The sequence below is a fragment of the Nomascus leucogenys genome, chromosome 13 (assembly GCF_006542625.1).
Source record: "Nomascus leucogenys isolate Asia chromosome 13, Asia_NLE_v1, whole genome shotgun sequence".
In the NCBI taxonomy this organism is placed as follows: domain Eukaryota; kingdom Metazoa; phylum Chordata; class Mammalia; order Primates; family Hylobatidae; genus Nomascus; species Nomascus leucogenys.
This window is the reverse complement of record NC_044393.1, coordinates 66,697,902-66,722,006: the sequence shown is the minus strand read 5'-3', so window position 1 is coordinate 66,722,006 and position 24,105 is coordinate 66,697,902. Positions and strand designations below refer to the sequence as shown.

General features: G+C 35.8%; 1 protein-coding gene across 1 annotated transcript in view; it reads right to left on the bottom strand.

Annotated features, from left to right (window-relative positions):
* Window positions 1-24,105, bottom strand: part of CFTR (CF transmembrane conductance regulator) — a 185,195-nt gene that overhangs the window by 34,853 nt on the left and 126,237 nt on the right. Inside the window, exons 19-22 of the mRNA XM_003261240.2 lie at window positions 23,118-23,268; window positions 21,978-22,205; window positions 19,097-19,197; window positions 5,989-6,237 (exon numbers count right to left, since the gene is read on the bottom strand). Of these exons, the coding sequence (XP_003261288.2) occupies window positions 5,989-6,237; window positions 19,097-19,197; window positions 21,978-22,205; window positions 23,118-23,268 (729 nt within the window). The remainder of the gene's footprint in view (window positions 1-5,988; window positions 6,238-19,096; window positions 19,198-21,977; window positions 22,206-23,117; window positions 23,269-24,105) is intronic.

Sequence of the window (24,105 nt, the reverse complement as noted above, 5' to 3'; positions counted from 1 at the left end):
AAAAGCATTTCACAAAATTTAACACCAATTCCTGATTCTTTTTTTTTAAAAAAATCAGCAAACTAAAAATAGAAGGAGACTTCTTCAACTTTTAAAAAAAAACTTCTACAAAAACCCTCCAGCTAAAATCGTACTTAATGATAAGAAACTTGAAGTTTTCCCACTACGATCAAGAACAAGACCAAGATATCCCCTCTCACCACTACTTTCAACATCATACTGGAAGTCCTAGCTAATGAAATAAGAAAAGGAGATAAAAGGTATACAGATTGGGAAGGAAGAAATAAAACTAAGTTCAGATGATGATCATCTATGTAGAAGATTCAAAATAATTGACAAAAAAATCCTTGAAACTATCAATAATTGATTATAGCAAAGTTGAAAGATATAAGGCTAATATGCAAAAAAGCAATCATTTTCCTATATAACAGCAATGAAAAATTGGAATTTGAAATTAAAATCACAATACCATTTACACTGGCATTCCTTAAAAATGAAATACTTGAACAAAATATAACAAAATATGTAAAAAGACTATATGAGGAAAACTAAATTCTGATAAAAGAAATCAAAGAATCAAATAAATGGAGAAATATTTCATGATGATGGATAGGAAGCTTCAACATTGTCAAGATGTCAGTCCTTCCCAACTCCATCTATAGATTCAAGCCAATCACAATCAAAATCCCGGCCAGTTATTTTGCATACATTGGCAAACTGATTCTTAAGTACATAAAGAGAGGCAAAAGACCCAGAATAGCCAACACAGTATCAAAAGAGAAGAAAAAAGTCAGATAACTGAAACTACTCAAGTTTCATGGGTTTAGCTTATAGTTGAATTAAAAGATTGAGGCAGCACAACACAAATATCTTCAGTTTCCCAATTCTGTGCTCAAAGGTTCTCTTTAACTCCACTTATCTCCTTTCCTCCTATCTTGGAGAAGATAGTTTTCTCCTCAGTGCAGAGGAAAATGCCTCCATATTGCATTTGCTATGACCATCCCCCACATAGCAGTGCTCTTGCTTTCTACTTCCTGCCACCAACACTAGTGTTCTACATAGCTTCTTATTTCAGTAACCACTCATTCCCTAACCTTTTGCAACTGGTCTTTTACCATCACTCCTTTATACCTAATGGTGTTCTTTTTCATTTTCCTTTCTTTTTTCTTTTTCTTTTTCTTTTTTTTTTTTTTTTGCGACAGTGTCTCACTCTGTCGTCCACGCTGTACTGGTGCCATCACAGCTCGCTGCAGTCTTAATCTCCTGGGCTCAAGCGATCCTCCTGCCTCAGTCTCCTAAGTAGCTGGGCCTATAGGCACACACCACACGCCCACCTAATTTTTGTAATTTTTGTAGAGACAGCATTTTGCCATGTTGCCCAGGCTTGTCTAGAACTCCTGGGCTCAAGTGATCCTCCCACTATGTCCTCTCAAAGTGCTCGATTACAAGCATGAGCCACCACATTTGGCCCTAATGGCCTTCTTAAACAAGGGAGGGCTTTCATGCTTGGGCAAGAATGCATCAGCACGGTCTGGAAGTTGTGCTGAAATTCAGACCCCTGTTCACACCCTCAGAATTTTTAATTCTTTGTTGGGGCCCAAGAATGAACATTTCTCATAAGTTCTTACGTGTTACAGGTGATGCTGTTTCAAGGACCACACTTTGAGAAGCCCTGCTCTTGAAGATGACCAAAGACCACTAAAAAAGGAAAACAAACTGTTTTCCCTATCCTACTGACAATACTTCTGACACCAACAATGTGGGTTTTTGACACCAAGCAATGCTGACAACTGTCTGTTATTAGCATAGACCCTACAGGATAAGGGCTCATTCCTCTAAGACTGCCTCCCAACACACTTAAAATGCCAATGGCAAGCCCAGATTGTCATCTGTGCTTCTGACTGTGCATCTGTAAGTTGCACATATCCATGAACTCTTTAGGTTTGATCATTTGCTAGAATGGCGCACAGAACTCAGGGGAACAATTTACTTACTAGGTTACCAGTTTATTATAAATGGATACCACTCAAGAACAGCCAGATGGGAGAGATGCATAGCAAAAGGTATGTGGGAAGGGGAACAGAGATTCTGTGCTCTCTCTGGAATACCACCTTCTGAGCACCCCAATGTCTTCACCAGCCTGAAGGCTCTCTAAAAAAGTTCCAGTTAAGGCTTATCAGGTGGCTTCATTACATAGGCATGGTTGATTAAATCACTGGCCATTGTTGATTGTACACAATTTTCAGTCACTCATCCCTCCCTGGAGGTCAAGGGGGGAAGCTGAAAGTTTCAACCCGTCCCCCTGGCAACCAGCCCTTCCCCACTCCTGTCTTTAGGGACTTCCCAAAAGCCACCTCATAAATAGAAACTGGGATATGGTTGATAGGGGCTTGATATGAATAACTAAGGATGTTATTCACTTATATTTCTCTAGAGCTATTTCAGGAACCAGGGGGGGAAACATATAACAAAAGATGCTCCTGTAGCTCTTATCACTTAGGAAATTCCAAGGGTTTTAGCTCTGTACCAGGAACCAAATAGCACCTAATAGGAAAATCTACCTGGATTATCTGAGTTTTCAACTATATTGCTTTAGCTCTCAAAATCCAAAATTGGAGGTTGGGCACAGTGCCTCATGCCTGTAATCCTAGCACTTTGGGAAGATGAGGTGGGAGGATCACTTGAGGCCAGGAGTTTGAGACCAGCCTGGGCAACATAGTGAGACCCTGTCTCTGTATTTATACAGATAAAAAAGAAAAAAAAAATCCACAATCTCTTATCTATCTTGCTCCAATCTTGTCTCCCATTACTTCCTTTGGCATCCCCCAACCTGACTGAACCAGTCACTGTTTTCTGTGCCTGCCCCTTGCCTCATGTTATGCCCTTTGCCTGGAGCACCCTTTCCCACCCACTGAGACAGCCAAATGCCTAGGCAGAGAAAAAAAAGAGGGTCCCAGAGAATCTCCGAACCACCCCACAAGTGTTTACATCAGATGCTTTTCCACAGATGAGGGAACCTGCCCAGGGCTTGTCTGGGCATGCCCACAGTGGACTGGAGCCCCACATGCACACCAAGGAGAAGTGGGTGGAGCCATGGGCAATTTGCACCTTATGCAGGGGAGAAGCCTGATCTCTTAAGTTCCTGTGTGGTGGCCTGGGATTCAGTCTGTGAGCAAGACTCCATCTCGATTTGCTGAGTTTTTTTTCTTTTTTTCCTTTTTGCCCAATAAAATCCTGCTCTACTCATGCTTCAATGTATCTGTGTGCCTAAATTTTCCGGATCATGTGACAAGAACCCGGGTTTTTAATTGAACTAAGGAGGAAAATTCTGCAACACCACCTTTACTTGTTCAAATACACAGCTCAATTCTCAAAGCTTCATTCTAAATGCCACTTCCTGTATAAAACGTTCTCTTAATAGCCTAACCCTCCGCCAACTGATACTAACTGCTTCCTCCTCTGAATTCCCATAGCATTTACCTGGATATCTCTTATTCAAGGGCATTTCAAAGATTTTGGGTGCCCAAAGCTTGTAAATTTGGAGGCAGGGCTCTGTTCAAGAATAAAGATTATAGCATTATAAATACAAAATTAGATACAGGGCCTTCAAAGTTGGCTCAGGCAAATGAAGTTCTGTGAAACTTAAGCTTTGTTATTGCCACAATAAATCTGCCTCAGGTTTCAGTGGATCTTACGTTTCCCCTTTTAGATTATCATCTCCTGGGACAGAAACTTTATCTGTTCCCCTGCCCCATGTTTTCTGTTCTTCCACCTTTAAAGAGGAGCAATGGTATCTGGGTTTAAGATCCCTGCTCCCTTATTCACTTAATTGAACCTCAGTTTCCTCCATTGTGGAAAATAAAAGCAATCATATCTTCCTTTAGGGTTATAATAAGATCAAATGTAATAGCAAATAAAAGTGTTTAAACAGTGCTTAGGATATGATAAGCTCTCAATAAATATTAGAGTCCCTCTTTGGATGTGTCAAACAAAAATTATAGGAAGTCATTGTTTTAGATTAAGCTCTCTCACAAGGCCTCAACAGACCAGACTAAAAGTAAAAATGGAATCACCCATGTTCACCAAAGTAAAACTGAGTTGTTACCCGGCCTTCCAAGAAATCAAGAAAGAAGACAGCCTGATTTCCCAAACAGGTCAGTTTCAAACTTCAGTCTTAAAGTTCCCTCTGTTTTAATTCTTAATCCAATGTTAACCAATCAGTGACTTTTCTATTATTCTGTCTCCTTGTCCCCACCTTTCAAGAAAAGTAACTTTGAAATGACCAATTCTCTTTTTGTTCTTTGTTTCTGCTTCCTTTGCCCCTTTTTTTGGGTCTATAAAGCCAAGCTCCTTTGCTCAACTTATTGGAACACTTATTCCAATTTATGAAATGAAGGATTGTCCAAATCTAGAATAGAAAATAAAGCTGACTGAGGTCTTTAAACTAAATTTGTTGTCATTTTGTCTTTTGACAAATGGCACAATCCATAGCCTTATGTGAGTAATTTCCAGTTCCCCCAAAGTACCTAGAGAGTGCCTTGCAGTGAATAGTTACTGAACACACATGGCCTATTTTGTATATACAGGTTCAGAGAAAATGAAATACCTAAGCATATTACTTCTTTCTTATTTTGCTACATCTCTAATTACTAATCTCACATCAGGGAAACTTCCTATACTAATGAGGACTCCACAAATTCTATTACTTTACTAGGGCTTGCTTGAATTTAATTTAGTGGAGAAATGAGCATCAGCAAAGCAAAGGGGTGGCAGGATGTCAGGAGGAGAGAAAGTCAATTTATCAAGGCTTTCTACCAGGTTTATACCAACCTATTCTTGCTATTGTTTATAATAATGATATCACTTTTGGCATTCACCTTGACGACCCCAGGAAAAAACACTTTCAGCTACCTATGGTATGCACTGATATGAATACCTATGGTGTTCTGTTTTAAGCCATTTCACATGATACACAGGGACTTTTCGCACATCCTATATATATGTTTTCACAGAATTTGTACAATGCATTAAATGTTTATCAAATATTCTAAAATCCATGGGCAAAATCAAACTCATATATTCTGAAACTCATGAGCAAAACTGTTTCTATGTCAGTGTTAGTAACAGTGACCTAACATCTTTACTAACTGTATCTCTCTATATATTTTTGTATCTGTGTTTGCAAGTAACCACAGAGAGATAAAGTTTTAAAATTCAGTTTTCAATTCAGTTTTCAGCTCCCTTTTATTTTATCTAAAAAAAAATCAATCAAAATATATAATACTCTTGTCTAGATTTATAGAGCAGTCCAGAATTAGGGATTTGAAAGCAATTAAGAACTATGTTTATGGAGCCTGAAGTATATGGATAATGACCATCCCTGTCTCCAAGAATAAATTCCAGAAATCAGTATCTATTAAGTTCCTTCTATGTGTTCAGCCCAGTGCTGGGATCCATAAGAAGGATTTCAAAATAATGTAAATTACTCATGCTTAATAAATATAGTAAATAACTAGGAAAAAATAATCTATATCTCAATTAAAACTTCAAAGAAAAAAAAACAAACAAACTGAAAAAAGCTAGAAAAAAGTATCACTTGTTTGGCAGAACGGAACTTAGATAAAATTTAAGACAATAGATGGAGTCAGCAATAAGATATTTTTGGAAGATATTTTCAAGATGGAAAATCTAAAACATGTTACAATTTTGATTTATTTAATGGCCTCTTTAGTTATTAACCTAGCAATTAATTAGATATTCTGCAAGTACAATCACATTTAAAATAAACCCATTATATAGATTCAGGACTCTGCAGGTTAAATTTCATATTAAAAATAATGACTCCATATAATAAAACATGTGTGTTCAATATTGATTCTACTATACAATAATAATGTTACAAGTAGATTCTACTAACACATTGCTTCAGGCTACTGGGATTCACTTACTGAACACAGTCTAACAAAGCAAGCAGTGTTCAAATCTCACCCTCTGGCCAGGACTTATTGAGAAGGAAATGTTCTCTAATATGGCATTTCCACCTTCTGTGTATTTTGCTGAGAGATCTTTGACAGTCATTTGGCCCCCTGAGGGCCAGATGTCATCTTTCTTCACATGTGAATTCTCAATAATCATAACTTTCGAGAGTTGGCCATTCTTGTATGGTTTGGTTGACTTGGTAGGTTTACCTTCTGTTGGCATGTCAATGAACTTAAAGACTCGGCTCACAGATCGCATCTGAAATAAAAATATCAACATTTTTGTTTTTAAGAATGGCAGACAATTTCACAATTAGTTTGATGCTTCCTAAAAAATAACTTGTAAAATGTGACACTTGCTACTCGTCACTTGGTTATTTGCCGAGCTTTTCGATGAACTAACAGGAAATAATTGGATATAATTAAAAGCTTAACTGAAGAGAAATAACCAGGACTTATATAAATGGGCTCTGTATAGGCCTGTTTATTTTTGTGATCACCTAATTCTCAGTTATGTAAGCCACACATAAATAGCCAAACTATTCTCAAGGGAATAGATGACGTCAAAGAGAAAATTTATTTCTACTATGAGCAGCACTGCACAATGCTGTATAACTGGTATATTATAATAAAATGTACCACACCTCAAAACCACTACTGAAGATTCTTCTCTTTCTCTCAAACTACCTTAGTAACTAACTATAAGTTTACGTGTCAACCAAGTGGTTAAGTGAACTCTTGATGATTAGACAATTTTAAACAACTTCGCTATAATCTTCAAACAATTTAAGTCATTGGCATATATCTGCATTTAAATAATTACACTTTTAATCTAAATTACTTAAATATTCATTTTTAGTGCTAAGGAAAATGTAATTGCATATAAGGGTTATATTTGAAATTAAATATTTATCTGCTTTATAAATCTATTCATGTAACATTTAATAAAGTTTATCTTTAATGCATACAGAAATAAAAGGACTTGATAATTTTTAAAGGTGTTCAATTTTTTTAAAAAAAACATGCATCTCTGAATAATTATGACTTACTGGAATTTGGAATATGATTTTAAAAACAACTTGGCATATAATAAGTACCCAATAAATATTTGAAAAATAAGTGAATAAAGGAATGAATATACTAATGAGTAAATAAATATAAATGAATAAAAAGAAAGAATTTGAAGACTTTGAATTCAATCAACTTCTATTTTTAAAAGATATCATCTTTGATCCTGTGGCTCAATCCTTCCCAGGTATTAGTAGCTGACTAGACACAATTTTACTGCTCTTATTTTTAGTCTTACTAGTAATTATTGATGCTGGCTTTATTCAGTCGAAAACTTAACTAGCTTTCCTTTACAATATTAACGCATCATCTTATTTACAACAAATGTTTAGACTTCAAAAATTATTCTTTTTGGAAAAAATTGTGGGCAAAAGTGTATTTGCTTCTGTTATTTCTATTTTTCATTATCAAAAGGTGAAATGGGAACAATTCTTCATCTTTAATATGGAATGATTGGTGGATAAAGCAGAGGAGTTTAGAGATAGATCCTTAATTCAATGTTAAAATTCCATCTTAGCAGTTCTAACTGTATTGCCTGTTTTCCCATGCCATTGATCAAGCCTGCACTGTTTGTGAAGTTCTTTTTTCATTCTAGTGATTCTATGCTTCAGTTTCCTTCATCTTGAAAATATCTTCAAATTGTCTTCAGCAATTATTCAAGATTCAAGAAAATAATCCTTTGAAGTCAAGCCCACTATTAATGGATGTGAAAAGGACCCAAAGCCCACACCCTAAATAATGATAGAGAAAGTAAAAGCATATAGTCACGATTGTTCCACATGTAATATTTTAAATTGTGAATTATGAGTTACTTTCAGGGGTAGCTAACTCTTGACTCAGTCATTCTTGATTAACTTTGAATTAAAATACACTCTTACACTGTCATTAATTTTCATAGAGAGCTGCTAGTCTATAATAAGGTCTGGGAGATAAAATTACAACTACTATTGAGATGAAACTGCCAGAGATGTAGTTACAATGCATTTAAAATATCTTATTGTATTTATCCTGCATAAAAATAGTATCCCTCTCTTGAAATAATTGAAGGGTATACACAAATGTAGTTAAAGTTGAGACTTGATATTTTTGCGTATTAATTCTATACACAATTCTAAAGTTATATTTTATTAAGCAAAATAGGAAAGACACTATATAACAAAAATCCTTCGCATTTTAATACTTCCAAACAATCTATAAAACTAACTGTTGCTATCTAAATGACTCAAAATTGCACATAGTATTATTAGAATATAAGGACTTTCAAAACCACTATTTTGGTAGCACTGGAATGTAACATACAATGTTTTCTGTTTAGGACTTGTGTTTGAGCATTACAAATTACATTATCCATTAGTGAAGCTCACCATAGAGGGTGAATCCAGAACTTCTAATGTCAAACGTGACAAATGGAATGTACCAATCAAATTTAGAAAATATAACTTTCCAACTCATTGTCTTTCTTACAGTCTAGCTGCTTAATGTGACTCTAAGACAGCCTATTATAGCTCCCTATTACAGCCTATTACAGCATGGCCAAATATGCGTAGCCAAGAACATGTGATTTAATCTTACAACTGGGCACTCATTCACAGCATATGAGCAGACAGTCATTCAATTCAGTGGGTGAGAACATTTTCTGACAGGAAGAAAAAGTGGCTTGTGCAGACACTTTCACCATGGTCAGTTGTGCAGCCACTGAAATGCCATTACTAAATAGATGTGGACAGATAACATTATGAATTACTAACCAATTCCTTGTAGTCGCGGGCCTTCCAGCTTGGATATTCTACCTCCAGTACCTCTGGAAGGAGAGGCCACATCAGAACCAGAGCAGAACAAATCAATTCTGGTCATTTAAGTTTCAAAAACTGGCTTTTGAAACTCAAGTCAGATATAGATCATTTGAAAATTTTGAACCATGTGAATATTGGCCATTAAGCACCAAAAGCCAAAGCCTAAGGACTCAAAACATAGTGTTTATGCAAAAACAGTAGCCATAGACAAAATTATGATGGATTAGAAGCAGTCATTCTCCTCACCCCATAAATGGGGTCCATAAATGGGGGTAACAAGAGGGTTTAGATACTAGGTCCTCTAAGAAAAGTTCTGCCTTGCAACCAAATCCTGGTACTATCCTCAAGTAGATTTGGGGAATTTTAGAACAAAGGAGGCCCATGCCTGAATTCCAAGGCAAAGCCCAGGAAATACTCATGCCATAGTGAAGCTTCCTGTGCCTTGCATGACATGGGAGCAGTAGAGTGAACATGGTTGCTTGGAATGTCTACGCACAGATGACTTGATATAGCTTCAGATTTGAATCTTTTTACCCTTCAGGGGCATGGAAGAAGCTGAAGAAGGTTCAGCAAGGGAGAGTTCACAGTGAGAACAAGAAGGACAGACTCCATCTACCTGGACCATGCCCCTCTAGGTCACATAGGAACATCAGTGCCTCAGAGACAGTGAGCACGGACAAAAGGTGATGTAGGGCAACACACTCCTTAATCCCTAATATCATGGCATTCTGTAAACTCCACTTGGAACCCAGCAAAATCTCTGAATTCAATGATATTATTTCTTTCACTCAGTGGAATGCGTACTCAAATAGAAAATAAACTCAATCACAGAAAAAGTAAAGTCATATTTCTTGTACACTTAATTTCATAGTCAAAGATTCAGAGCTGCTACCAGGGGTGGATCCAGGTTTTGTGGAGCCTGAAGCTTAAGTAATTTGGGGAACTCTTAAAAAAAAAAAGAATCCAAATCCAAATTATGCATATAAAATTAAGTATAGGGCCTTCAAAGGAGTTCCTGCACGTGAGAGGACGTGTGGCTTATGTCTCATAGGCTTCCTGTTAAACCAATTCTGCCTATTATAGTAACCTCATTCAAAGCATTTCTTGTTATATTCAAACAATGGACAGTTCAAAACATCCCTCCCCATCTAGTGGTTAGTACCATGCAGTCACTTAATAAATCTTTGTTAATAATAAATGAATTCATTATTCTACCTCCTATGCAGAAAGCAGTGTCTGTGCAGTAAGAATGACAGTGCTGCAGGTCTACATTAGCCAGTAGTCCAGGCTGCAATTTTACCCCTCAGCTCCTCAGCCTCAAAATATTCATTGCTATTTGGATCAGACCGAAGTTACAACCTATTGAACTATTTTTAGTCTCATCTATTTGTTTTCATTGAGCTTTTAACCTCACTTAACCTTTTCTCTCATTTAGAGTGCCTACTAAACATTTTCACCTGATACATAAAAACTACTGTGCCATTGTAGCTACCTAGATTGTGCTGGATAGAAATTCATATTCAGCAATTATCAGAATGACTGGATTGGAAAACTCCTTAACCCCAGCCTGCTGCTTCCTGTGCACAGAAAAGAGTTGTCCAAGGAGGATCAAGGGATATCTCTGTGTAGAGCAGCAAGCTAGCCTGCCAGCAGCAAAGTCTCATGAGAGCCAACACCCGCTTCGGTAGGAGCACTTTTCTTAGACTTTGAGAAATAGAAGATGAAGCCAAAATGAGACCCAACCAATGACACAATGAACCCCATTCTTCATTTGTGGGGAAGAATACTTGACATAATTTGTGCAGATCTTTGTACACTAGAGTTTAGCCCAAATTTGATGGGATTTTTTCTTAAGGATCATGATCTGGTTTAAATTATTGGTTTCATTATTTAATTTTATTATTCTCCAAAACCTCTTCTGAGCCCCTTGAGAAGGGGTCAATCCTTAAAACTGGACCTCACCATCTTTATAAAAATGCTTAAAGTTACTAACCTAAGCATTAGAAGAACAAAGTGTTTTGGGATTATGACAGTCTTGACAAAAAGATCGCTTCACAGCCTGATATCAGCCTTACTTTATAAGGGATGCATTTAAGCCAAGAAGAAAATAATTCTTGATTTTCCTTGTCACTTTGTGTGACAAAGAGGGAAGAGGAGACTTACAGGCTTTTTCTAGAGTAAGTCAAGAAGCCAGACTCCTCTCCCTCACAAAAATATCTGTTCTATTTCCTTTCATCCTTTTGGTTGTTCAGAAGCCAGAACATCAAGATTAGGCATTAACACCCAAACTATGTGCTATCATACTCCAAAAGCCATAATAGAAAATACACTTCACACACCTGAGACCTGGCTGGCAACACTATAAAGAGACTTCGTGACTGATAGTTATGGAAGGATTGTAAGAAATAAATATGACAAGAGTCATCTACAAAACTGGCACAATGTAAAAAAGTCACACATTTTACAGGAAAAATTTTCTAAGTATGAATTATATAAAAGGGGAGCTTTAGGGCTTTTAAATCATAAATCCTTCCCAGTAGGCAAAAACTATGCTTTTCAATACTCGCTAACACAGACCTGACACCCAAGACCAAGGTAGATCCATTAGCATAATCTTTAGGCCATGAACATAAACTTAAGAGATAATAGCAAGAAAACAGACTCTGCCCAAAACATGTTCTTGAAACTCTGGTCTATGTTTCTACATCTATTACTTACACGACTAGAGCACATAAAAAGTCAGTCAAATGCCATGACTGACTTTTTATAAATGAGTTATTTATATTATACTATAAACCTAGCCCTTTAGTATATTATTACAGCTTGCTCTCTACAGAAATGGTTTACATATTTCAACCTGTGTCAACTCACTTGAGAAGTCAGTGTCTCTTTTTGTATCAGAAGTGACAGAGATGGTAACCTTCACAAAACAGAAACAAAATCTATTTGCAACATGACAAAAGGCATATCCCAAGTTAACACCAACGTTTCAAAATGTGCTGGTGCCCATTTTCAATAACTAAGAACTTTGGTAAACATGATACTAAGTGTGTCAATGGGCAAAGGAAAACTCAAACTTACTCTTCCATGTAAAAGGTCGGACATCACTCATCAAATCTATTACTTACTCTGGAGCTTAATTACAGTCTAGCTTGGTGAATGCAATTGGATCTATATAGCTTCCACTGAAAATATTTCAAAATAATTTGCAAAAAGAGGAATCCAAAACAACAAATCAAAATACCTTCTCACAGTTTTCACTATTTTAATATGATTTTTCTCCAAGCATCTTAATTTTGCAATATTGTGTCTTCCCCAAAGTACTCTGTCATTAAGCCTCATTCTTACATGTCTCATAGAGATTTATGTATGTATCATTGATTGGTACAGGACAAAAATCATTTGCTGGTGGTCCATCAATTCAAAAGGAAATTCTATGACATAGACCAGGGGTCAGCAAAACTATGGCCCACAGGACACGTCTAGCTACTCCCATTAGTTTACATATTATGTACAGCTGCTTTGCCCTACAAAGACTGAGTTGAGTTGTCATAAAGACAATACAGCCCACAAAGCTGAAAATATTTACTATCTTAGCATGTATAGAAAAAGTTTGCTGAGCCTTCTGCTATGACTCACAGAAAATCAGAGCTAAAATGAGTCTTAGCATGTAGTTCAGTGGTTCACAAGTCTTGCTTGATACACACTAGAATCACCTGGAGCACTTTTAAAATTACAAACATCATGGTCAGTCACCCTGCCCCCTACCAAGAGAACTGACTTCACTGGTCTTAGTGGACCCTGAGTAATCTGTGTTTTTGTTTTGTTTTGTTTTGTTTTGTTTTGTTTTGTTTTGTTTTGTTTTGTTTTGTTTTGCTTTGTTTGTGATGGAGTCTCACTCTGTCACCAGGCTGGAGTGCAGTGGAGCTATCTCGGCTCACTGCAACCTCCATCTCCTGGGTTCAATCGATTCTCCTGCCTCAGCCTCCCCAGTAGCTGGGAGGCATGTGCCATCATGCCTGGCTAATTTTTGTATTTTTAGTAGAGACAGAGTTTTGCCATGTTGACCAACCTGGTCTTCAACTCCTATTCTCAAGTGATCCACCTGCCCCAGCCTCTCAAAGTGCTGGGATTACAGGCATGAGCCACCACACCTGGCTACTCTGTGTTTTTATAAACATTCTGCATGTGCTACTAGAATGAGAACTTGTGATCTAATCCATTCCTTCATTGCAAAAATGAGATTATCTAAACCCTGGAAGTAAAATGATAGGCACAAAGACCAGTGAATTTTCTAAACTTTTCAACCTTTTTGTTTGTTTGTTTGTTTTTAACATTCCAGCAATCCCTTAGGGTTCTCATTAAACCTCTTCTACGAATTCAAGACTCTAGAACATCATAATGGCATTTTCTTTGTTAGTTCTAGTAACACACTGGTTCAGAGTTCTTTGATCAGCTCTGATAATTGCAGCAGTGAATAACTTAATCAATAGACTCTAGCATTCAGGGATAGTAGCAGAAATGTGATTCCTATAAGGATGTGGAATAATCCCTGCCTACATGCTAATCAAGAGTTGAAATTTTTCATGGGAAAAAGATCCAGAAGAGAGAGATTGTCAAAGCTGGAAGGAACTTTAGAAAACTCCTCACCAAACTGTTTCATTTTACAAATGAGAAAAATAAGACCTTCAAGGAGGCTAGGACTTGCCCAAGGCCACACGTGGCAAGGCCAGAGTGGAATGCAGGGCTCTTTCCACAGACACTCTACAGGATGAAATGAGAAGAGATGGATGGAAAGAAGTCTTGAGACAGAGGTCATGAGAGGAAAATATACCACAAAGATTTGTGAAAACAGAAAAACAAAGATAGACATGATCAAGAAACCGTTAAAAGGAGACCAAAAAAAAATTGAAGAAATGACTCCTCCCCTCAGATTCTTACAGCAAAAACTACTTTCAGTACAAGAAAATTAGGCATCAGGAGTAATGCAGAAAAGCCAGCTTCCCCTTTTCTCCACACATCAGGCTTCTTGTTGGTCATTGTACAATCAGTCACTTGTCTTTACTGGAACCCAAAATAAACACAGGCAATAAAAGGACAAAGGAGAAACCCAGGGAGTTTGTATTGACAGAAAACTCTTCTCAGATTGCATCAATCTTGGAAGAACTTTCTAGGGCCTCACTAACAGAAATCTATCCACAAGCCTTGCAGATTCATTGCCTTCCCTGCTCACCCTGGTGGCTTTCTTCTTCTTATGTTATTAGAAACACACAGCTGAACAGGGTAGACAGCTAACAGAAACAGGGATGGTTTATCTGCTGCTTCACTTGGAGAATTAAAGAAACAGAATAATATTCACATGCTCAGAATTAGGCATCAGGAGTAAGGCAGAAAAGCCAGGTTTCCCTTTTCTCTACACATTAGACTTCTTGTTGGTCATTGTACAGTCAGTCACTTGATCAACAAAACAAACAGTAAAAGACAAAAAGTAGTCTTTTAGTTGTGCTCAATATGTGATAGTCGTGAAACAAACTGAATTGTCAATGGCTTCTTTCCGACAATGTGATTATGAGCGTGAGTAATTTATCAATCGCTAGATGGCTTGGTATGGTTCAGTTTGAAGCATCACCTTGTCACCCTATCTAGATCTTATTTATTTAATCTTTATTCATTCATACAGATAGGAATCTTAAGTGCTTATTTAAGCTACATAATGCTTAAGTAGCTAAGAATAGGAGAAAGAGAAGACTTATGTTACTAAAAATGGAAGGCATCTTATGAGTCCAAAGAAAATAAACCAGCACATAGCTTTGTTTTGGAGGAAAAAATATAATTGCTTTAGCAATAACAACTATAAATTCATATAGTATTTGAGGTACGAAGTTTTAAAAAATTAACACTTTTCTTTTCACCCTATCTATAGAATGGTGTGAGAAATACAATTGAAATGAATATAGATAGCCACAATTTATGTTAAAATAAAGAGTGAATTAGTAATAGAAATAAACAATTTTTAAAACATTGAGATATCAATTGAAATAACTGGAAATCCCCTAACATGGGGTGTTCCAATAGGAATTATTAAATTAGATTCTGATAATTTTACTATTTTTTAAATTGCAGGGGTGATTCACAAACTATTAAACTATATTATTCATAAAGTGACAATGTTCAGATGACTTTTTATCCAACCTGCCAAATAAGGCCAGACACATTAGTAAGTAGAACAGAAGCTTTGTCCTGTTTTAATAGTCTCCTGAGACCCTGGGTATATTTTAAGGAGATATTGAACAGAAACTCATGCCTTAAAATGTCAAGCCTACTGAAAGACATTCTATAATTGTGTTTTATGAACATATGATGGTGTCAAGATGACAGTTAGATACACATTTAGAGAGCAGGATAGAGGTATAAACTAGAGACACAAATTTATGATTCATCAAGAGATGGTTTATTTTCTTTGTGTGTGTGTGTGTGTGTGTGTGTGTGTGTGTGTGTGTGAGATGGCGTCCCCTCTATTGCCCAGGCTGAAGTGCAGTGGCACGATCTCAGCTCACTGCAACCTCCACCTCTCAGGTTTAAGCGATTCTTGTCCTCAGCCTCTCAAGTAGCTGGGTGCATGCCACCATGGCCAGGTAATTTTTGTATTTTTAGGAGACACGGGGTTTCACCACGTTGGCCAGGCTGGTCTCAAACTCCTGACCTCAAGTGATTCGCCTGCCTCGGCCTTCCAATATTCATCAAGAGATGGTTTCAGAAGCATGGGTTTAGAAAATAACAGCTAGAGAGTGTCAGTAGAACAGGGCTGAGATATAGCTGATGTTTAGAGATCTGAAAGAGAGAAGGGGCCAGGAAAAAGGACCAAGGAGGAGCCAGAGAGGTAGAAGGAAAATGAAGTGGGAGTAGTGTCATGGAAGCAAGAGAGAAAGTATCACAAGAAGAATAATTTGTCCATGGCATAAATACTGCTGGAGCTGTTAAGGGAGACAAGGAAATTGGCTCTGGCAAGATGTTGATCCTGAGTTATGGGGCTGATGGAAATAAAATGAAGTAGATTGTGGAAAGAATGGGTTGAGGAAAACAATGAAATGAAAGTGGATTGAGAAAAAAATGGAAGTAGGTTGAGGAAAACATGGAAAGTGGTCCTTTCTCAAATATTTTGCTATATATAGGTCAAAGAAATGGGGTAGCAGCTGGAGATCAAGAGAAAGTATTTTTATGCTAATGAGAAAGATCCCACAAAGAGGGAGGTATTGCATATTACTTGCTCCTGAATATAGGAGCAAGAACACAGGCAGAAGGTGGTGCATGAGGAGAGGTGCAGTAGGCTGGTGCAACTGGTGGAGAGAAATGAGAAAATTCTTTCTGGTTGCATCAAAATTTTTTTTTTTAGATTTTTAAAAAAGGATATAATAAAGTCACTGGCTGCAGGGGTTGGAATTACTGGAGCACCCGAGAAGGGAGAAGGGAGAAGAAGGTGGGAAAAAGCTATCTTAGGGAATATAAGGAATTTCATAGGAAAATCTAATAAAAAAGGTTGTTGTACAGTTTTGTGTACCAATATTTGAGATATGTGATCATAAACACAATGCAACTCGAGGTTAAATGTTATCTAAACATTACCTTTATTAGTTGAGAGCTGAAGAAAGCTGGGCACTTGGGCATAAGCGCCAGGTGGAAGGTCAAAAAAAAAAGCCACACTGTCATTTTCATAACTTCAGAATTCTGTTGATATTTGACTCTGTGTTCTTGTCTAAACTAGGCCAGATGGGTAAATAAACTATTCTTTCCAAGTATAAACATTTTTTTCTGAAAAACTAAAAGTATACATCAAACTAAACACCTTGTTTACTCCATTGTAAACTCAACTCTAAATTCAGCTAACAATTCAGTAAGTAAAATGACAACACTGAGTTTTTACTTCAGAAGTCACAAGGACCTTTAGGATTAACATCATATAAACGTAAAATTTGAGGGCATAGTCCTATCTATTTCCTACTCTCAACATATGCTAAGGTGAAAACAAAAAAGTTACTGTATAAGTTTAGCAATGGCATGGGTAACAGCAGTATGATGGGAATCATTAACCAGATAAATGCCCATAAACACCCAGGAAAGGCTACTTGTGCTATTTGGCAAGGAAATCACTCACATATTAGCTTTGATATTCGAACAAAAGAATGTGATTTTTTAAATGTGATCAAATGCAAATATTGATATTTTTCATAGACTGTATTATAACATAATAGGTCCTTGCAAAGATCCTTCAATGCCACAAGATGAAAGGCACGATATCAAAGCACAGGTCACGAAGCCAGGATGCAAATGTGAAAAACTAGAGGAATGAAAATACCTTACAGAAACTTCCATGGAGATTGAACATGCAGAGTAGAAATGCACCAAACAGAGGTTTTGCCATCAGTGTGTAGAGGCTACTATGTAAACCAAGAAAATTAATACAGCAAAGAGAAAGGAATTGTACACATCCATGGTGAAAAGATGTTTTTAGGTAAAGAAACATGTAAATGCATGAGGAGCTTAAATGTAAAGTCAAACTTGTAGAAAGTTGGGCAAAGAATTAAATAGATGTAAGCACAATATTTATTTAATATTCTCCTGCTGTTTTCCAACAGAAACATTTCTATACATTTATGAAACCCAACTCCAAAAGCATACTGGAATGGAATTAAAGACAGAACTACAGAAGCTAAAGAGAGCTAATCAAACTAAGAAAAAAAGTTAAAGAAACCAACTTTAGTATAAATCACGTTCCAATTAAATTACAGCTCAATAGGCTATGAAAATGCTTAAAGAAAATAAGAAGACACATGGACCAGAAGAGAGCATTAAAAGGGTTTTCTTTTCCCTGGAGATATTTTTTATAATGATGTTTGTTCTGATAGGAGTTGATCATACAAATTTTATAGCTGAATAAACATGTGTGGTTTGGGAACATGAACACTGCCTCAGAGAACAAGGAAAGAAACTTAAGCAAAAAGTATAATTTTAAAAAGTAAAATAATATTGTTGCACAGTCATTCCTAACTTGGGTTTCTAAACCATCTACAAAAGCAGTGGTGAATGAATAATTTTAAATACAGTAGTACAAAAATACTTTAAAAATTCAATGATGAAGCTATCCAGACCAACCATGTAGTCTGATTGAAACATATGCATTTGGTTTTTTAAACAAAAATAAGTAAATGTGCATCATTTCCTTTAATTTTGCAGTCCGGCTGCAATGGGATTTGTGCCCCTGATATGGTATTAGCACATACGCATTACTGTAATATTAATGGCTCTGCATTCTAGAAAACCAAAACAAGAGAAATAATACAACTAAAATGTGGTCTTTGTACACACTAATAAAGTATACAAATGTGTGGCAATATTTATCAAGCAAAAAGAGAGAAGGCAATGATAAACACTTTAGGAATAAGAAAGGCGCTATCACTAAACAATGTGAAAAAAATTTAAATAATAGTATGAAAATGTTATGCTGCTAAATTTGAGAACCCAAGATAAGGAAGGAGTTCTTAATCAAGATATCAAAAGCACAAAACATAAAGGAAAAGACAATAAACTGAACTTTATTAAACTTAAAAGCTTCTTTTCATCAAAAGACTCTATAAGCCAAGCCACTGACTGAGGGATTATGTTTGAAATGTATAGAGCTGACGATCGATCCATAATTCATAAATTCCTACAAATTAATTAAGGAAGAAAAAACAATCTAGGTGACAAATGAGTAATCAACATGAATAAGAAATTAATGTAAGAGAACAGCAAAAGCCAATAATTATGTATCCAGCTGCCCTATATTTTTAGTAATCACTTCACATCTATCAGACACCAAGTGTTGTTGAAGATATGTAGCTATCAGAACTCTTGTACTTTCTTGATGGGGATATATGTCAGTACAACAGACTTGAGGACAATTTGGCACCACTCAGTTAAGCATGGGTGAATTCTATGACCCAGCAATACAACTCCTAGGTATTTCTCCTAGAAAATCCTGAACAAGGAAACAGGTGAAAGAATGCTCACTGCAGTATTAGATCTTCATAGTGGCTATCTATGAGAAGGAAAGAAGAGATAAGGATTTAATGAAAGATACACAATGACCCTCAATTTATCTGTAATGTTTTATTTCTTGAGCTCAATATAGGGTATATAGTTCTTCCTCATGCTATTACTCATACTTTTTTACTTGTCTGAATTTTTTTCATAAAAGTTAAAAAGATGATAATGACTTACCAAGCTATCCACATCTATGCTGGAGTTTACAGCCCACTGCAATGTACTCATGATATTCATGGCTAAAGTCAAGATAATACCAATTCTTCCTTCTCCTTCTCCTATAGATGCAAAAAAGACATAAATGAACCTCATATTATTTCTCTCTTCTGTGAACGACTTTATTCACACTTCTCCTAGGGCACATATCACATTAAATTTACATTTCAATTTTATGCTAATTTTAACAATTTTTAAGTCTCAGTTCATCACAGCATCTACTAATAGAATAATGCTCTGCATGTAGTAAGTATTCAACCAGGATTTTAAATCAAAGAGTGATTGAACATTAGGAAAGTGTTGCCCTTTTTAAAAAATGTTACTGGCGTTGGAGGTGTTGTTGGTACTGGGTAGGTACCATATTTGTCTCTTCTACTATTATTCTATAAGTAATAGCAGTAACAAATATTAGAATGGGCAATGGGGAAAAGAGATCCTGTATCCAGATGAGCTCCTCTACGAAGAAACCAAAAGCAGGGGAAGAGTGTCCAAACAGCATCTGCAAGATGTTTAGATGTGCTCTGTGCCTTTGCAAGGAGGACCTTTGCTAATTGCATGCTATCGGGAAGTAAGTGGACTTAGAATTTCACCGGACAGTCAGAAAACTAACAGGTCTGCCATTTGGAAAGAGAAAAGATTACCCTCCATGTAAAAAAAAAAAAGAAAAGAAAAAAAAGATTAGTGTTCCTGGGAAGAACAATACTTAAGTGTTTAATTACAATAAATTTTTTTTAGGGCTAAAAAGGACCGCTAATTAAAATTCATAAGTGTTCAGTATTATGGCCATACAAATTCTCTAAGAGGAATGTTCTTAAATTATTATAAAGTTAGACTATCAAGTCCCAATCAAGAGTTCTTACATCTGTAATGCATGATAAAACTGTCAAAAGGTTCTACAATTAGGAGGAATAATTCATCTTATTATTAATTGAAATTTTTGTTTCTGCAATTCCTCTAACAGAAGGCATAATATACACAGCATATATCTGCATGTAGTACTAAATTATTTTAATATAGGTAAGATTTATCTAGACCCCAATATATTACTTGTTCTGAAGGTTAAGCTGAGAAGATAAAATTTTAATAATAAGTCAGATAACATTTATTTAGTATTTACCATGGACCAGGCACTATCCCAAGTGTTTCGGACAAATTATTACATTTACTATTCACCCTACACCCATGGAATAGGTAATATTATTGTGTCTATTTACACTTGAGGAAAATGAGGGGCTTAGAGAGTTAATTAGTGTTTGCAAGTTAACACAGCTGAAGACCAACTGAGCCAGGGATAATAATAGCTGGGTGGCCAACATCCACTCTGGCTGAGCATCTGATTTGATTGGTAAGTTCTGTACTATAATGATTGTTAAATGTTTTGATTATTGCCCCTAATAAATCAAGTCTCAATCACACTCAACCATGTTATAGCATGTGTTATATTGGTTTGAATTAATTGTTAACAAATCTTCATTTATGTAATTCAGGCTTCTTTGATCCTATTTTCAAATAACTTAAAAGATTTTTTAAAGTTGCTTAAAATTACAGTACTGATGAGGATTAGTACATTTGCCTGCCCATGTATATTCCTTTCATAGAGTCATTTCCCACTGCCCTAGCTGAGAGAACAACAAAGGTGGCGAACCCATTATCCTCATAGCAGCAGAGTAGACTGCAGTTGGACCCCTGAGCCAAAAGGAACCTGTTTTCTGTTCTCTCCAAGACTTTGCGTTTGTACAGAGGAACTCTCCTGTTAATTCAGGAGGCCAGAATGGAGACACTACATAAAGTCAATGTGGCATAGCCCTGGTACACCAGAAAAACCAGTCTTCAGAGAGAGAAAGGAATGAAGCAGCCACAAAAAGGAATGGACCCAGGACAGATATAGACTCAAGAAGAAGAGCTGCAGCTGACTCTATTGTGCCTGTTGCAGCTTCTTTAAGAGTCAAATGGCACCACCTTCTCGGTGTTCCACGAGGCCTTCCTTTAACTCCAACAAATGCCTGCTTTTGGTTTGAGTAGAATTCTGTTCTTACAATCAAATGATCCTACAGATTTGGCATTGATTTGGCATTTGCTCTGCCAATATTCACTGTCTCATATAACAAGTTACTTCAACACTTATCATAAATACTCAGAAATTCAAATTCTTAGAGAAACAAATTTACCTACATAGATTTTTATTTTACTTATTATGAAATACTTTCTTTTTCACTAAAGATCGTAAAATCAATCCAGAAAATTTGTATTTGAAAAACATGGCACTTTCTTTTCTTTTTTTCTTTTGAAACACATGACACTTTCTTTCTTTTCTGTGACAGTTTTTCTTTGTGCAAAACTCACAATTCGATAAATTTTAGTAGACATTTAAAAAAACAAAACTTACCGACAAAGGGAACTCTGTGTGTGTGTGTGTGTGTGTGTGTGTGTGTGTGTGTGTGTGTGTGTATGTGTAAATGCGGATGTTTCATTTCCCCTCTTTAGGGATCTATTAATTTTGAAGCTAGGACTCTTCACCAATATGAGTATGAAGAGGTGACATTTTTTCCCCTTCAGCCACAGAATTGCTATCTGACAATCTGTGTGCATCGGTTTTTAAAACTGCGAAAACAGGGATAATACTATATATATATATATGTATATCCAATTTCAAGGAAATTATTTGTTTAACAATAAAAAATGGAAATTCAAAGAAATCATTTGTTCAATAATAAACCAACAAATTTGTTAATTATTAAACTCTAAAGATACCGAAAATTGATAACCTATAAGAATGCAGCATTTTATTCATTAACAAATTTTTTACTTAAATGCTTAGCTAAAGTTAATGAGTTCATAGTACCTGTTGTTAAAATGGAAATGAAGGTAACAGCAATGAAGAACATGACAAAAATCATTTCTATTCTCATTTGGAACCAGCGCAGTGTTGATAGGTACAAGAACCAGTTGGCAGTATGTAAATTCAGAGCTTTGTGGAACAGAGTTTCAAAGTAAGGCTGCCGTCCGAAGGCACGAAGTGTCCATAGTCCTTTTAAGCTTGTAACAAGATGAGTGAAAATTGGACTCCTGCCTGTGAAATATTTCCATAGAAAAATTGCAAACAACATAAACACAAAATGTAATTTCACAATACCTTGTACCTGAAAAAGACTAAATTAGAGTAATCATATCACAAATGCCATTGGTTAAAAAGGTTTTTTTCACGCTGGTGCCATTCTTTGAATAGATGTGATTTGTTATTTTATTAATGAGTTACCCTCCTTTTTCCCTTGGCTACCAGAGATGGAAACTTAAATAATCACCACCAATATTTATTCCTCTTTCTTGGCTACCACTGGGAGTTTCTGGCTAATTCTAAATTAATTATTACTGAAAAAAATTTTCTTTTAAGACAATTTTTTCAAGTATCTAAATTAAGGAAGTTTATGTGACTTGATTTAGCTAATAATCTACAAAGCAGAAATACACTGAAAAAGTATTGCCTGAAAATGCACCCACACTAAGGCTGTCACTGCAAAATGTGATTCCGTAACAGTTCAAGTAGAGTTTGGGGGCACACGAAATGGCAGCTCCAACACATGAAGAAAGGGTGTCTGAAGACAATAAGCCAAAGGGACAAATTTGGTCAAGTATCATTTGGGAACCCAGAGAAACCTTTAGTAATAGCAGCACTATCCTTTTTTAATTTAATTGATATAAGTTTATTATAAATGAATGTCCTGTACACCAACTGTGATAAGATTCTATATACCTATTTTAAAACCAAAATGAAGTCACATGGTCATTAATTAAGAAAAAAAATCCATGTGTACTTTGTAATATAGTTTCCTTTTATATACACATACATGTAGAAAAAAATTATTGTTATATGATGTAAAAGTTTAAAAGCAGAAATTTTTTTTAAAGTAGATTAACAATAAAGAATCTCAAACAGCTCTTATAGCTTTTTTACAAGATGAGTATTGCACATTCACTGTCATACCTTCAGATTCCAGTTGTTTGAGTTGCTGTGAGGTTTGGAGGAAATATGCTCTCAACATAATAAAAGCCACTATCACTGGCACTGTTGCAACAAAGATGTAGGGTTGTAAAACCGCAACAACTGCTATAGCTCCAATCACAATTAATAACAACTGTCAGATCAAAGAAAACATGTTGGTGAGTAAACGTTTTCACACGGCAAAGTGGACAAAGTGTGTCAGTGATTTATTTCTAAATACTCTCCCCATTCTATTCCTAGTCAAAAAGTAGCCATTTGCAAGTATGAAAATTTTAAAAATTGTTTAGGTCACTGATAACATTTTTGAAGTTTTGAAAACATGGTGTTCTTTGATCTTGGGATATTTTCATTTCCCAGACACTTTAAAGTATTGTATGATAAATACATTTTAAGTGAATATTAATTTAAAATAAACTATTTTTAAATAATTTTAGTATGAAGGTGAATCTTAGGATTTATTTTGGTTAGACAGTTTTTGAAAGTTGGGCATTCGTCTTGGAGTCTTTTGATTCAGAAAGTTCTGCTTGAAATATAAGCTTGTCATTTAGGCAAGCTATCTAACCTTTTGGAGCATATTTTCTCATGCTTAACATTGAAATAAATCATACTTAATAAATTTCTATATTTCTACGTTACACCAAATACATACATTTTTAAAAGGTACAAAGTCTGCTAACACTTACTTCACAATAACCCATTTGAATAAAGTGTAAATAAAGTAACTGTCAGCAGAAAGGATTAATAAAAAACCACTTTATAACATCCATATGCTATTCAGTGAGCAGTTCTCTACCTGTTTCCATAAGTGACACATGTATTTTCAACTGATATAACTTTAGAACTGAAAGGGACCATTATCAAGTTTATATTCCCCATTCTACAAGTGACAAACCTGAGACCCTTCAAGATAAGTGTCTGCTCAAGGTAAAACAGTGGGAATCTGCAGAAAATAACCCAGATTTTCAATTTT